This window comes from Asparagus officinalis, chromosome 8 (genome assembly GCF_001876935.1).
Source record: "Asparagus officinalis chromosome 8, Aspof.V1, whole genome shotgun sequence".
In the NCBI taxonomy this organism is placed as follows: domain Eukaryota; kingdom Viridiplantae; phylum Streptophyta; class Magnoliopsida; order Asparagales; family Asparagaceae; genus Asparagus; species Asparagus officinalis.
Window position 1 is genome coordinate 12,157,517 of NC_033801.1, and position 16,654 is coordinate 12,174,170.

Below are 16,654 nucleotides of genomic sequence, written 5' to 3' on the forward strand. Positions count from 1 at the left end.
AGAGAGAGAGAGCAGAGGAGGAGAGATGGGATGAGAGATATCTTTGTACCAAGTTGCTCCATTGAACTTGGTAGTGATGTGGCCTAATCTGGCCCCTACATCACTACTCGAAAAATCGAGGCTCAACCACCTTTCACCAACTCCAATGTAGATGTAGGGACCGGATTAGTCCACATCACTACCAAGTTTAATGTAGGAACTTGGTACCAATATTCTTCATTTTTCTCATATATATATATATACACACACATGTGTGTGTGTGTTTGATTAGCGCTCGCACACACACATGTTTGTCATATGTGTATATCGACTAATAGAAAGACACAGACACACACTCACACACAATGGAGGATGGGAGTTTGTGTTAATTTTGTTTCCATTATATTTATTAGAAAGATCATATACCAACTTGTACACGCATATATTTCTAACCTTAAAAATGGAGGATGGGAGAAGTGTTTTTAGCTTTCTTTAGTCTTTCAATAACCACTAAATTTTTTCAATCTTTAGTGGAACATAAAGTTATTTCCATGCTGTATGGGCTATCAACAGGAGTAGAAATAAAATATGTCAAATTAGCTAACAGAGGTAACATTTATGGAAATAAACACAAAAGAAAATCATTTTGTTATGTTTAAGTGACAAACATAAAAAGGTGTGGAGGGGAAGCAGCGGGGGTTGGAATAAAAGATGTCTGATTATTTAACAAAGGTATCATGCCGGAAATTAACACAAAAGTTAAAAAGTTATCTTTAGAGGACAAGCATAGAATGATATTTTATAATTTATTCTGAAAAGTATTGGATAAGTTTGATGGTACTGTTTGTTAACTAATTGGCAAAAAAAGTTTATTTCCTCCCACAAAGTACATATCAGTTGAGAATAAATTTGTTGTTCATGATGTTTCAGGAGTTACAGATCCTTTTCAACCCCAAGTACAACACTCTGGGACACGCATAGCCAATATATTTTAACAGCAGTTATAAATCACGATATGGATACATAAATACATAAGGAAATTCATAAGTAAATTCGACATGATAGCACTCAAAAAAAAAAAAAATGCATAAGTAAATTCGAAATGATAGCACGCATCAGCAAGAGAAGCAAATTTAGACAAACATACAACTACTTTGGGGGTTCATCCTCCTCGAAGATGGCCTTGAGTTCGGACCTGATTGTGTTGTCGCCTTCCGACCATTCTAAATTGTTCCACCATGCTTTGCTACCCTTGATGCATTTCAGCTTACGTGCATTTAATGGAAGCGTCTTCAGCTTGGGACAGTTACTGATGTGGAGCTCATTCAAGGAAGGGAATGCCAGTAGTCTTCTCCCACAGCTTAGCGTCTCAATCTCTGGCAGGTTAGAGAGTAACAACGTTGTGAGCTGTGGCAAAACATCAATCTCTTTGGTCTTCTCTTCTTCTTCTTTCTCCTCCTCCTCCTCGTAGTGTATTAGCTGTCTCATCTCTTTGCAATCTTCAATACGTAGAAAGCTCAGGTTATCGAGACACCCACTTCTCCAAAGAATTTTGGCTCTTGGAAGCTCAAATAGGTAGACTTCTGTCAAGCACGGCAATCTGGAGTGTTCAAAGTCATCACCTTCAGCGATTTCCAACTTCTCCAGGTCGCTGCAACGATAGAGACGAAGGTCTTTAAGAGCTCTGTAGTCTTTCCCCAGGTCTGCAGTTGAAAGTTTTGACAGACCTGGGGAGATGCTTATTTCAAGATAACGTGTGGAATCAGCCAATTTGTGAGATTGAGCAAGCTTTCCCAAGGCGAGGACATTATTAATGCTGATTCCAAGCGCTTTCAACTTCTCCAAACTCTGAAGCTCTTCCAACTCCAGCCCATCCCCATCCGTCTCCGCATTCCAATTGTTGTAACTGTTGTACATCCTCAAAACTCGCAATTCATAGAGTTTTCTTATTAATCCTTTAGGAATTTTGGTCAGGTTGGGCGTGCGAGACAACAGTAAGAACCTCAACTTTTTCAAACAGCCCAATTCTTCTGGTAGCGAACGGATTTTAGTGTTGTAGAAATCAAGGTACCGGAGCTCCAGCAGCCGCCCGATTTCAGCTGGAACTTCCTCAATACGACTGTGTGATAGGTCTAGCACCTTCAGATTTAGCATGGCTAGGAAGAAGCCGTTACATATCTTAGCTAATCCCGGATTCAGCCACATCGAGAAGGTTATCAAAGATGGGCAGTCTGGTATCTGAGTCAGCTCAGTTATCTCATTTCCTGCGAGTGAAATTCGTTCTGCTCCTCTCCACTTCTCAGCACTGGGTTGGGATCTCAGCTGTTTATTTACTTCCACCAGCCACTTGTTCTCTTCATTTCCACGTCCTCTAGCTATCCACAGGGCCATGGAACGAATCACAGGGTGCATCTTGACGGTTTCCACGTCATCATAATCAGAACTCTCTAACAGCGATTTAGACATTAGTTCACTAAGTAAATCGCGACCCTCATTATAAACCTGATCCCCATCACGGCGAAGATCATCTATAACCCCTTCTCCTATGCAGTAGTCAATGATCCATTCCTTATAAACCCTGTCACGTCTTGGAATCAAGAGAACATACAATAAACACTTTCTCAGTCTGTCATCAGCAAGCTCGTCAAAACTACGCGCCAAAGAAGAAAGAACTTCAGGGCCTAGAATCTCCTGAGGTGAAGAATCTAGTTGTTCGATTTTATGCTTCCATGATTGAGGATCCTCCTTGCCGGCCATAGCACGTCCAACTGTTACGAGGGCAAGTGGCAGACCCCCACATTTTCCCACTAGTTCCTTAGCATGACGCTCGACCATTCTGTGAGAATTGATGAGTCCCTCGCCTGCCTCCTCTGTAAATAGACTCCAAGCTTCATCGAACTTTAAGCATTTGACTTGGATCTTGGCTCTTGATGCGCCCATTCTGCTACATACACGTTCTATTCGTGTCGTCAGTATGACCTTGGACCTGGTTTGCCGTGGGCTTGGGATCCCAACATCATCGAGATTCACTTCTTCCCACATACCATCCAAAATTAGCACATAACTTTTCTTGTTTAGGTACTGAGATATGGGGTGATCTCGTTCCTGCTGTTCATTTTCATTCCAACGCACTTTTAACTTCGCTGCAATAGCCCTTTGAGAATCTTGTACACTGTGACAAGCATTCATATCAATCCAAATCATGTCATGAGTATCCTTAAGATGGGTCTCATTATAGAATTTATTAAGGAGTTCCGTCTTTCCGACCCCGCCCATCCCGTAGATCCCAATGATGCTCACGTCATCATCACCAGCAAGTTCTTGAAGCCTCTGAAACTCTCGCTCCCTTCCCACCATGGCTCTGCCTGACCTTTCCACATAGCTATTTGCTTCCAGCTTTGTGGCGACATCCAGGGGTACCGTGTCCTTCAAATACTTGAAATCATCAATCATCTCTATCGCTTTTCTACCAAACTTGTAAGTGTCCAAAACATTTGATGATCTGTCACTCTGACCACTAAAAGTTACACGGAATCTGTCCTGCGTTTGTGTCGCTTCACCTGTTAAAAACAGCAAGGACGCAGTTAGCATATGCTTATATGGAGAAAAGAAGCAAACTCTATTATGTTTCCAAGATGGATATGTCCCTTTTTTGAAAGATTGTGACATCTTAGTCATAAAAACCATTTAATTTTCTTTACATGTGTGTGTTGTAGGACGACTTTATGGTTCCTAGGATATAACCAGTTTATTTTGTTACGAAATATGACAACAAGAACGCCTCGAACAGAGACGCAATGCACACCCAAACAAACGTGGAATCACAGAATAAAATCATCAGATGCAAATTCAATTACAGTATTCACAGATATAACGAGGTTCACTCTTACGGAGCTACCCCATGGTACAACGATGCCGCCCAATTCCTTTATATTACTTTCCGATGTTACAAAGAAAAGATCAAAGAGAAAACCCTCTCTTGATCAAGATACTCTCCAAGAATTCTCACAAACTCTCTCTATATTTTCTCTCTCACTCTTCTATAAGAGGAGTTGTTTCTGAGATGATTTTTTCTGAAGAGTTTTAGGCCTATTTATAGTGACAGGAAAAACACTATACACTAATTTTATACTAATTTTTTCTGTGATGGGGCCCACCACTTTATTTTTTTTCAAACTCTTCCTAACTCTACCCAAAAATCGGTGCCTAACACACGTCCCTTTTAACACCTAACACACATCCCTTTCAACAATCTCTCACTTGAAAATTTGATTGAGTATTAATCATATCTTCACATCATTTTTTGTTGCATCATCCGGATGTCTTATATCTTTGACGTCTTGCACGACCCTCAACAATCTCAACGGATGCCATATGAGGCTACACTCAGCCTCACCTTCTCGAGCGGAACTGTCTTGGTCAGCATATCGGCTGGATTATACCTCGTATCAATCTTCACAAGCTTGAATTCGTTCCTGCTTTGCCATCGCCGTATGGCATGATGCTTCACGTCAACATGTTTGATCCGAGCATCGAATGCATTGTTCTCTGACAAGTGAATGACACTCTGACTGTCGCAGTGGATGAAGTATTTCTCAAAGCTTACCCCAAGCTCGAGAAGAAAATTTTCAACCATAGCAACTTCTTTGCTGCCTCTGCTGCAGACACGTACTTGGCTTCGGTTGTCGACATAACCACAGTATCATGTAACTTGGATCTCTAACTTATTACTCCACCACCCAGGATGAAGATGTAGCCGCTCGTGTTTTGAGTCTATGTTCCCGGCGTAGTCTGCATCACAAAAACCCTCTAGTTGTAAATCCGCCCCGTCATACTCATGATAACGGCCAGACGAACATCTCAAGTAGCGTAGAAGCCACTTGACCGCACCCTAGTGGTTCTTCCCCGGATTGCTCGTGAAGCGGCTCACAACTCCCACTCCTTGTATAATATCTGGCCTCGTTCACACCATCACATACATCAAACTCTCTGAGGCAGATGTGTATGGTATGTTGGCCATAAACTCATGCTCTTCACCAGCCTCAGGTGCTTGGGTCTTTGATAGCTTGAAATGGCTCGCAAACGGTGAGCCTACCGGTTTAGCTTTTTCCATGCTAAACTTTTCAAGAATCTTCTCAATGTAGGCCTTCTGAGACAACCTCAGCCTTAGTGTTGATTTGTCTTTGATGATCCTCATCCCAAGAATCTAGTTTGCTAGATCCAAATCCTTCATCTCGAAGCACTCGGAGAGACATCCCTTGAGTTCCTCAATGCGGGCCAAGTCTGGCGCCTACAATCAACATGTCATCAACATAAATCAAAGAGTATCACATAGGATTTGCCTTACCTCTTGATGAAGCAGCAGTGGTCTGTGTTGCATTTGAAAAAATTGTTCTCCACCATAAAGTTCTCGAACTTCATGTACCATTGTCACGGAGCTTACTTCAGGCCATACAAGCTCTTGCGCAGGCAACACACGAGGCCCTCCCTGCCTCGTTCCTCGAAGCCCACTGGTTGATGCATATAGATCTCTTCCTCCAAATCTTCATGAAGGAATATCATCTTCACATCCATCTGCTCTAGATAGAGATCTCGAACTGCCACAATGCTCAGCACAGTCCGGATCGTGATTAACTTGACGACGGGAACGAAAATATCAGAATAGTATATCCTGTTAGGTCTTATGTTTATTAGCATATTATATAATCTGGTTTTGATGATTAACAAACAATTTCTAACATCGCCTTTTAAGTATTTACATTTGCTTGTTAGGTATCCTACACAAACATCTCAGTTGGAGGTTGGATGGACTTGAGTGTTAACGATAACATTCATGGAGGTTGGAGGAAATCGGAATAAAGCCTTTGCACATTCAAGTCAAGACACACTATTTTTTCATCCCCGCTACCAAGATCGAGCTTAACGAAGAATCTTAGCTTGGTATAGTGTTTATTAGTTTAGGTCTTCATCCCCGCTACCAAGATCGAGCTTAACGAAGAATCTTAGCTTGGTATAGTGTTTATTAGTTTAGGTGTTCTACTTTATGTGTTTATACTTAAAGAACGAAGAATCTTAGCTTGGTATAGTGTTTATTAGTTTAGGTGTTCTACTTTATGTGTTTATACTTAAAGTTCAAACCATACACATACACGTTTTGTTTTATCGCTTTATCTCGATTTATCGTATTATACATCTATTTGGGAATATAACGTGTTTTTGGATTATTGACTTAATGGAACTATTTTACAACTTTTCTAAAGTCTATTAATCCAGGTGAAAAGAATCTCAAAACTTGTTTGAAGAAATTTCATCAAAATCAAGTACTTAACAAACTAGTATTTTTGACGGGTTAGCAAAACAATGAGTTTTCACAAATGCGAAATGCTATTTTAAAAATTTCTTCTCTAACATGTTTATTCTCATGTGTATAAATGTTTTCCTAAGTTTTACTATTTTTGAAGTTGATTTACTATTTTAAATTAAATTTAGAAAAACATTTCCGTTTTTCATATATCTACTGTGCATGTTTTTCGGTCGACCGACCAGAAGCAATTTTTACAGCTTTCATTTTTACAGTCTATCAATCGATCGACATAATATAAAATCAATTGACCGAACATAGTGTTTTTAGTCGACTAATCTTGCTTTTCAGTCGACTGAGTCATGGCTATCATTTTTCTTTATAGTAACGGCAAGTTGATCAGTCGACCGCTAAAAGCAACCAATTGACTGATTTGCTCATATTGCTGTAACGGCTAGTTTTTGGCAGATTTGTTTGAGAGGCTATAAATAGCTCTCAAGACTTATTTTTCAAGAGAAGTTTTTTTTAAAGATAGTTTAGCCATTTTGTCTGCAAGTTTTTTGAGAAAAAGAAGTGTGTTTGTTTATGAGAAAAAGAGCTTTACAAGTGAAGAATCCTCATTTCGGTTTTGAAGCATTCATCGTCAAATCTCAATCTCTCCTTTGTTTTTGGAGAAGTTTTTCTAAAATCATTCTCTAGCTGATCTTATATTTTGATTCTCATATATAAGCTAGATTTAATTGAGTTTGATTTTATTTTACTCATTGTTATACACACAACCACTTGAGCTTAAGAATTTCACATTTAGTATAACCGGTTTGTGAGAATGTTTTCATTGAGAGAGCTTTACATTTCGTTATCATTTGTATTAGAGAACAAATCTTTTATTTGCACTTATTGTTAAAACATGTTGTAATATACAATAATACTTAGAGGAGTGGGTTGGTTGTAAATCCTAGGGAGATGTTGTAATTCTAAACACTTGAGGAAGGTGACACAGATAGTCCAATACTTAGAGGAGTGTTGATTGTGGGATTGACAATCATGTGAATTATAAAAGTTATTAGTGATATTTGAAAACCGTTTGTGTAGATTTTAAGATATAGTGGAGATCTCCTCAAGGTTGTTGGCCTTCTTGTTTTGATGATGATTTACAAACAATTTACTACTAATGTTGTTTGTCTAGTGTTTGTGCATTCCTATGTATTGTAGACAAATAACGTTGTTGGAGGATGGATGAAATAGAGCTTCAACGATCATATCCAAAGGAGGTTGGCGGAATGTCGGTGAAGCTTATACAATTCAAGTTAAAGATCAAGTTCAAGCTTCATCCGCAACGTGTACCAAGTTGAGCTACAATGAAGATCAAGATCATTGCTTGGGTAACTTTAGTTTAGATTTTATATTATGTGTGTTAGATACTCTAAGCTCAATATAATATACACACACATTTATTGGTTTCTTCGTACATATATATAGTTATATATATATACACAAGTTTTGGTTTCTATGCATATATATAGTTTTATATATATACATACATAGTTTTGAGTTTTCATGTTTATAAATATGAAATCACATGTTTCATATTTACTATTGTGTTTTGGTATTTATTGCATAGAATATGCAATTTTGTGAAAATATTATATTCTTAGTTTTTGGACTTAACAATTCGACCGAGAGCTCGATATTTTCCTTCGGTCGACCGCACCGGTCGACCGACGATTGTCCAGAACAGTTCTTCGTGTTTTTGCTCTCCGTCGGTCGACCGAAATTTCCGCCAGTCGACCGCCAATAGATCCGTTGGTTCCCAACGGCTATTTTTCTGAGCTGTTTTCTGGGGGCTCTTTTGTCTTTTGCTTGGGGTTTTTGTTGAGATCTTGAGTGGGTATAAATACCCCATTGCTGATCTCTTTTTACTAATCCAAGAAATGTTTTAACAAAGTTTCAACAAGGGTTTAAGTGTTGTTTAAGTTTGTTTAAGAAGCTTTTAAGTATTTGAGAGTTTGAGTTTGTGAAATCAATTTCACAAGAGCTTGAGGAGATCATCTATTGGTGTTTGGGCATCCAACTATTCTGCCTCCAACTCTATATTTGATTATCATTGTTATTAAGCTAGAACTACATTGAGTTTAGTTTTGATTTATATCTCTTTGTTCACACACAACCTTTTGAGCTTATTGTATTTACATTCAAAGTATAATTTGGGGTTGTGGATTTGTGACTAAGAGTTGTGCTTAATTGAGTTCTCACCTTGTTTAGAGAACAATCAATTGATTTATATTGTGCTTAATTGTGAGGATTCACTTGTAATACACTTGTACACCGAGAGAAGTGTGTGGTGAGAGTCGGGGATCATCCCAAGAGGAGTGGCGTCGGTTGACGTGCCTAGAGAGAGGTTGTAACCGAGCACTTGAGGGAGACACGGCTAGGTCCAACACTTGTGAGGGTATAGAGTGGGTTTGCAAGAGTGTGAGTTGTAGAGTTTTCGGTTAGCTAGAAAACCGAGTGTGTAGAAGAAGTTCCGGCTTCCAAACCAGATTGTGTTAGTGGATTTCTCCCCGGGAGTAGGGAGCGGAGACGTAGGACGGAAGGTCCGAACTCCGTGATCATATCTTGTGTTTGAGTGTGCTTTGGCGTTTATTTATACTTGTGTTTATATTTCTTATCGCCATTGTCATTAGCTCATTATTTATATGATCCACTATCTAGTTCATATTGTTTACCCTTGTGTTAGTTTATACATCCTTGCATATATCATATAGTATACCTCTTTGCTAGGATATATCACCTTGTGTATATTGCATATTCTTGCACTTAACTCTTTGTATATCTATCTTGCAAGAATACAACTTGTTAATTAATTTTAATTAGCATTTAATGAGTTTGTCATTGGCGTTCTTTTACATTCATGCCTATTGTTTATATCGCCTTTGTCATTTGCTCTTAGTTCATATTATCCACTATCTTGTTTATCTTGTTTATGTTTACCCTTGTGTTTGTTTATATATCCTTGCATATATATTTCATCATATAGGATATATCTCTTTGTGTATATTGCTTATTCTTGCTTATAACTATTGTATATCTATCTTGCAAGAATATAACTTGTTAATTAGTTTTTAATTGGCATTTAATCGGATTAGATTAGCATAAGACCCTAATCACCCCCCCTCTAGGGTCTAACAATTGGTATCAGAGCTTGGTGCTCTTTGATTTAAGGTCTAATCGCCTTGAGTTAAAGATCCAAGTTATCTTTTTGTGCTAATCTTGTTTTGATTGCATTTGTATCTTGCTTGCATATTTTTACAAATTATGGATATGAATGATGCATCTTGTTTAGGCTATGATTCTAGTATTGCTCCTAAATTCAATGCTTTCCCTTATGCTCAATGGTGTTTTAGATTCAAAATATTTGTTCAATCTAAAAATATCGATTTATGGGAAATCATTGATTGTGCTTATATTGTGCCCACGTTGGAGAAATCCAAGTGGAGCAAACATGATAAAAAGATGTTTATTATGAACAAGCTTATGTTAGAATTTTTATTAAATGCATTTGATTCATTTATGTCTAACAAGCTTGATTCTTTTGATAGCGCTTATACATTATGGAAATTCATAGAAGCGCATCAAGGGGACTTGGAGGTGATCCGACAAGCTTTGGAGGATCCGGCTTCAAGTTCATACGGAGCATCATGCACACGGCCACTAGGCGATAGCCCTAGTGAGGTTTGCGAGTTCGAATCTATTAGTGATTTACCTAATGATGAACTTGCTTGTGCTAGTAAAAAATTATTGCATGCCTATAACAAATTGCATAAAGATTTTATTGATTTAAAAAGCAAGCATGATAATTTAGAATCCAATCATGAGGAGCTAGTGTCAAAATTGGATGTCATTGCAAAAGAAAATACCATGCTTAAAGAAAATAATGACATGTTAATTTGGAAAATAAAAAAATTAACCACATCTATAACTAGCTTATCTCATGAAAAAGATAATGCCAACTTAGAAGTAGAGAACATACAAAATGATACTGCTTCCTTTATAAATGATTATTTATGTTCTACTTCTAAAAATGCATATGTGCCTAAAAATGAAGATTTGAATCTTATGAAAAATAGTATTTCATCTTTAGATTCAACTTTAAAAATATGCATTAATAATCATAAGAAGCTTATGGATATGTGTGCCAAGTCTAAAAAATCATCTACTCATTATGCACACATGTATAGCAAAACTTATAAGTGTTCTATTTGCGGCCGTCAAGGTCATTTAGCCAAGTTTTGTTATTATGCACACAAACATAAGAATTCTAATGCTCCTTGTGCATCTCATGTAGCTTCTTCATCTTGTACACTTACACATTCACATGCTCATTCTCACAAAGTTTATCATAAGCATGCTAGTGTGTTCAAGTGTGATCATTGTGGTCGTTTTGGTCATTTGGCCAAATATTGTTTTGATTTGAAAAGAAAATCTCATTTGACAAATGTTTCCAATAGACCACATGTTTTTAAATGTGATGTTTGTGGTAGATATGGCCACTTAGGAAAGTTTTGTTTTGATAATGTTTTATATTTGCAAAATAATCTTAAAAGATCATCTATGGTTGCAAATGTTTCCCGTGCACGAGCTAATGGTCCACAAAAACAAATGGATCTCTTTCATTGTACAAATTGTAATCAGAAGGATCATTTGAATGAATATTGTTTTGACCATGTTAGTGCACCACATGTGCCCAAGAGGGTTCATAACCCTAGGGCTTTGAGCTTAAAAGATAGGGGTCATGTCCCTAAATCTTTTGGTACAAAGAGTTCTTGTGTACCAAAACAAATTTAATTTTTAAACCAAGAATTTTAATGTTTTTATCCTTCTTTTTCTTGGTTTTGAAAATTATGTTTTAAAATCTTTTAGTTATGAAAACAATTTTTCTTGTATCAAATCTTTTGTTTTCATGATTATTATTTGTGCTTTGATGATAGGTTTATAGTTACATACCCTCCGGATTTATTGGGTGTTTATTCCCAAATCATGTTTACCGGATGCTAAAATGTTTATATGGGTTGTTACTAGCTCAAGAACTAGATATAGTTGCCTCTCTTGATTTTTGAAAATCAATGATGATTTGGCTTTATACTTTTAAAGATGATTTTTCCCATAGTTCATGATTCTTGTATGTTTTGTAATCTTATTTTTAAACTATGAAAATTTTGTTTTGATTTGTTCTTTTGAATTCATTATATAGCACATATAGATGATTCAAATTTCATATATGCTTTATAATGTATTCTATGAGTGCTTTGATCAAGTTCTACAAAGAAAGTTCTATTTATTGATCAAACATTGTTTCTGAATTTAAACTTTGATTTATGATTTCAATTGGTTGATTTGTTTTCATTTGAAAACTTTTTACATGATTCTCATGTTTCTCTTCTTTTGATTTCATAAATCTATTTTATACATTGGCTTTTATGATATGAGACAATATGTTCATCTTGATATATTTATATATGTTCTCATTATCTTTTGTATGTGGGTGATATTTAGCATATTCATCTATGCTTGCTCACATATGTTTGCCATGATCTTCATTGCATATATTCTATATGACTTTTTGATAGGGGGAGCAATCTCTATATATATATTCTTTTTATACTCACCTATGCTTATTGATAGGGGGAGCTTTCGCTCTCTTAATTCTTTTGTCCCCTTTTTGATGTTGTCAAAGGGGGAGAAATATTGTGAGTATACATTTTTCTTGTTTATATGCATGTGAATTATAATTTATATATTCATTTCCTTTCATGCATATATCCTTTTTGTAAATTGTTTGTCATCATCAAAAAGGGGGAGATTGTTGGCCTTCTTGTTTTGATGATGATTTACAAACAATTTACCACTACTAATGTTGTTTGTCTAGTGTTTGTGCATTCCTATGTTTTGTAGACAAACAACATTGTTGGAGGATAGATGTAATAGAGCTTCAACGATCATATCCAAAGGAGGTTGGCGGAATGTCGGTGAAGCTTATACAATTCAAGTTAAAGATCAAGTTCAAGCTTCATCCGCAACGTGTACCAAGTTGAGCTACAATGAAGATCAAGATCATTACTTGGGTAACTTTAGTTTAGATTTTATATTATGTGTGTTAGATACTCTAAGCTCAATATAATATACACACACATTTATTGGTTTCTTTGTACATATATATATAGTTATATATATATACACAAGTTTTGGTTTCTATGCATATATATAGTTTTATATATATACATACATAGTTTTGAGTTTCATGTTTACTAAATATAAATCATGCAATTTCATATTACATTACGTGGTTTTGGATCTATTGCATAGAAATATGTAATTTTTGTGAAATATGTATTTCTTAGTTTCTGGGACTTAACATAAATAACATATACATACTTTATTAATCTATAATACACATTGGTACAAAGTTTCAAAAACAAGTTTAGGCCAAAATGTCAAAATTCACCTATTTTTACATTTCGTGTTTTGGAACTATTTGTCAAAATATGATTTTTCACAAATGAATTCAATTGGAAAATCTTTTTGTAACATGTTGTTTTCATGTTAATATACATTTCCTAAAGTTTCATTATTTTGGACTCTCATTTGTATTTTTTAACCATATTGTCAAAAGTCCAAAAACGTTTTATATCAGCTTCTGCGTTCAGTTTTGGTCGATCTCGCACGGTCAATCTCGCTTCATTGCTTCTTATCATCAGCATGCAGCAGAGAGTTTGGTCGTCGACCGATCGGTCACACGAAAAGGAGAGCTTTCTTTCGTCGACCGACCCGGTCGACCGACGATTGTCCAGACAGTTCTTCGTATTTTTGCTCCTCTGTTGGTCGACCGAAAATTCCGTCCGTCGAGACCGCCAATAGATGTGTTCCCACGGCTATTTTCTGAATCTGTTTCTTGGGCTCTTGTCTTTTGCTTGGGGTTTTTGTTGAGATGTAACTTGAGTCGGTATAAATACTCATTGCTATCCTTTTTACAATCCAAAAATGTTAACAAAGTTTCAACGCAAAGTTAAAGTGTTTTAAGTTTTTGTAAGAAGCTTTTAAGTATTGAGAGTTTGAGTTTGTGAATCAATTCACAAGACTTGAGGACAGATCACTAATTTGGTTTGGCATCGCCAACTATGTCTGCCTCCAACTCTTGATCTATGAAATTTTCTAAACTCTATTTTAACAATCTTTTAATATATTTGATTAATCATTGTTATTAAAGCAGAACTACATGAGTTTAGTTTTGATTATATCTCTTTGTTCACATCCACATACCTTTTGAGCTTATTGCATTTACATTCAAAGTATAATTTGTTTGGTTTGGACTAGGAGTTGTGCTTAATTGAGTTCTCACTCTTGTTAGAGAAAATCATTGATTTATATTGTGCTTATTGTGAGATACACTTTGTAATACACTTGTACACCGAGAGGAGTGTGGTGAGAGTCGGGGATCGTCCTAAGAGGAGTGGCATCGGTTGACGAACCTAGGGAGAGGTTGTAACCGAGCACTTGAGGGAGACACGGCTAGGTCCAATACTTGTGAGGGTATAGAGTGGGTTTGCAAGAGTGTGAGTTGTAGAGTTTTCGGTTAGCTAGAAAACCGAGTGTGTAGAAGTTCCGGCTTCCAAACCGGATTGTGATAGTGGATTTCTCCCCGGGAGTGGGGAGCGGAGACGTAGGACGGAAGGTCCGAACTCCGTGATCATATAGTGTGTTTGAGTTTGTCTTTGGCGCAATTGCTTATGCATTCATCTTATATCGCCAATTGCCTATACTTTGCCCCTATCACATTTGTAGTTAGATTGTTTACCCTTGTGTTAATTATATATCCTTGCATATATCATATTGTATATCTCTTTGGTAGGATATATCATCTTGTGCTAGTTTATATATCCTTGCATATATATATATACTTTGCCCCTATCACATTTGTAGTTAGATTGTTTACCCTTGTGTTAATTATATATCCTTGCATATATCATATTGTATATCTCTTTGGTAGGATATATCATCTTGTGCTAGTTTATATATCCTTGTATATATTTATCATAGATCCAAGTTATCTTTTTGTGCTAATCTTGTTTTGATTGCATTTGTATCTTGCTTGCCTTTTATATTATGGATATGCATGGTTTAGGTTATGCCATCAATATTGCTCCTAGATTAGATAATTTCCCCTATGCCCAATGGTGTGTTAGATTTAAACTTTTTGTTCAATCTAAACACTTTGATTTATGGGAAATTATAGATGATGCTTATATTGTGCCCACTTTGGAGAAATCCAAGTGGAATAAGAATGATCATCGTATGTTTACAATGAACAATATTTTGTTAGAATATTTGCTAAATGCTTTTAATTCATCTATGTCTAACAAGTTTGTTCATTTTGATAGTGCTTACAAACTTTGAAAATTTATAGAAGCACATCAAGGGGACTTGGAGGCGATCCGACAAGCTTTGAAGGATCCGGCTTCAAGTTCATGTGGAGCATCATACACACGGCCACTAGGCGATAGCCCTAGTGAGGTTTGCGAGTTCGAACCCGATAATGATTTATCTAGTGATGAACTTGCTTGTGCTAGTAAAAAATTGTTGCATGCCTTTAACAAATTGCATAAAGATTTTGTTGATTTACAATGCAAGCATGATAATTTAAAATCCGATCATGAGAAGCTAGTGTCCAAATTTGATGTCATTGAAAATGAAAATACTATGCTTAAAGAAAGCAATGACTTATTAAATTTGGAAAATGAAAATTTGAACTTATCTATTGCTAGCCTATCTCATGCTAAGATTGATGCCATGTTAGAAGTAGAGAACATAAAGAATGATACAGCTTCTTTTATAAATAACTATTTATGTTCTACTTCTAAAAATGCATATGTGCCTAAAAATGAAGATTTGAATCTTATGAAAAATAGTATTTCATCTTTAGATTCAACTTTGAAAATATGCATTAATAATCATAAGAGGCTTATGGACATGTGTGCCAAGACTAAGTCAAAATCATCCACTCATTATGCACACATGTATAGCAAAACTTATAAGTGTTCTATTTGCGGCCGTCAAGGTCATTTAGCTAAGTTTTGTTATGATGCACACAAACATAAGAATTCTAATGCTCCTTGTGCATCTCATGTAGCTTCTTCATCTTGTACACTTACACATTCACATGCTCATTCTCACAAAGTTCATCATAAGCATGCTAGTGTGTTCAAGTGTGATTATTGTGGTCGTTTTGGTCATTTGGCCAAATATTGCTTTGATTTGAAAAGAAAATCTCATTTGACAAATGCTTCCAATAGACCACATGTTTTTAAATGTGATGTTTGTGGTAGGTTTGGACATCTTGCTAAATTTTGTTTTGATATACAAAAAGCTTCTAAATTGCAATATGTTCCAAATAGACCATTGTTTAAGAATGTTTCTCATTTGCAAAATAATTTTAAAAGAAAATCTTTATTTGCAAATGATTCCCGTGCACGAGCTAATGGTCCACAAAAACAAATGGATCTCTTTCATTGCACAAATTGCAATCGGAAGGGTCATTTGAATGAATATTGTTTTGACCATGTTAGTGCACCATATGTGCCTAAGAGGGTTCATAACCCTAAGGCTTTGAGCTTTAATGATAGGGGTCATGTCCCTAAATCTTTTGGTACCAAGAGTTCTTGGGTACCAAAACAAATTTAAATTTTAAACCAAGAATTTTAGTATTCTTATTTTTCCTTTTTCTTGGTTATTTGAAAATTATGCTTTGAAACTTTTTATGAAAACAAATTTTCTTTGGTCAAATTCTTATGTTTTCATAATTCCTAGTTTTGATTTTGATGAGAGGTTTGTATTTATATAACCCTCCGGATTTATTGGGTGTTTATTCCCAAATCATGTTTACCGGATGCTAAAATGTTCATATGGGTTAATACTAACTCAAGAGCTAGATAGAGTTGCCTCTCTTGATTTTTAAAATTCAATGATGATTTGGTTTCATGATTTAAACTTTGATTTATGATTTCAATTGGTTGATTTGTTTTCATTTGAAAACTTTTTTACATGATTCTCATGTTTCTCTTCTTTTGATTTCATAAATCTATTTTATACATTGGCTTTTATGATATGAGACAATATGTTCATCTTGATATATTTATATATGTTCTCATTATCTTTTGTATGTGGGTGATATTTAGCATATTCATCTATGCTTACTCACATATGTTTGCCATGATCTTCATTGCATATATTCTATATGGCTTTTTGATAGGGGGAGCAATCCCTATATATATATATATATGAGAAAAATGGGTATACTTGGTACCAAGCACAAATTTTGTG

At 35.9% G+C, this 16,654-nt stretch overlaps 1 protein-coding gene across 1 annotated transcript in view; it reads right to left on the minus strand.

Moving 5' to 3' along the window:
• LOC109820867 (disease resistance protein RPS2-like) overlaps positions 491–16,654 on the minus strand; it is a 27,105-nt gene continuing 10,941 nt past the window's right edge. The window contains exon 2 of the mRNA XM_020387063.1: positions 491–3,539. Coding sequence (XP_020242652.1) covers positions 1,129–3,539 — 2,411 coding nt within the window. The 3' untranslated portion in view covers positions 491–1,128. The remainder of the gene's footprint in view (positions 3,540–16,654) is intronic.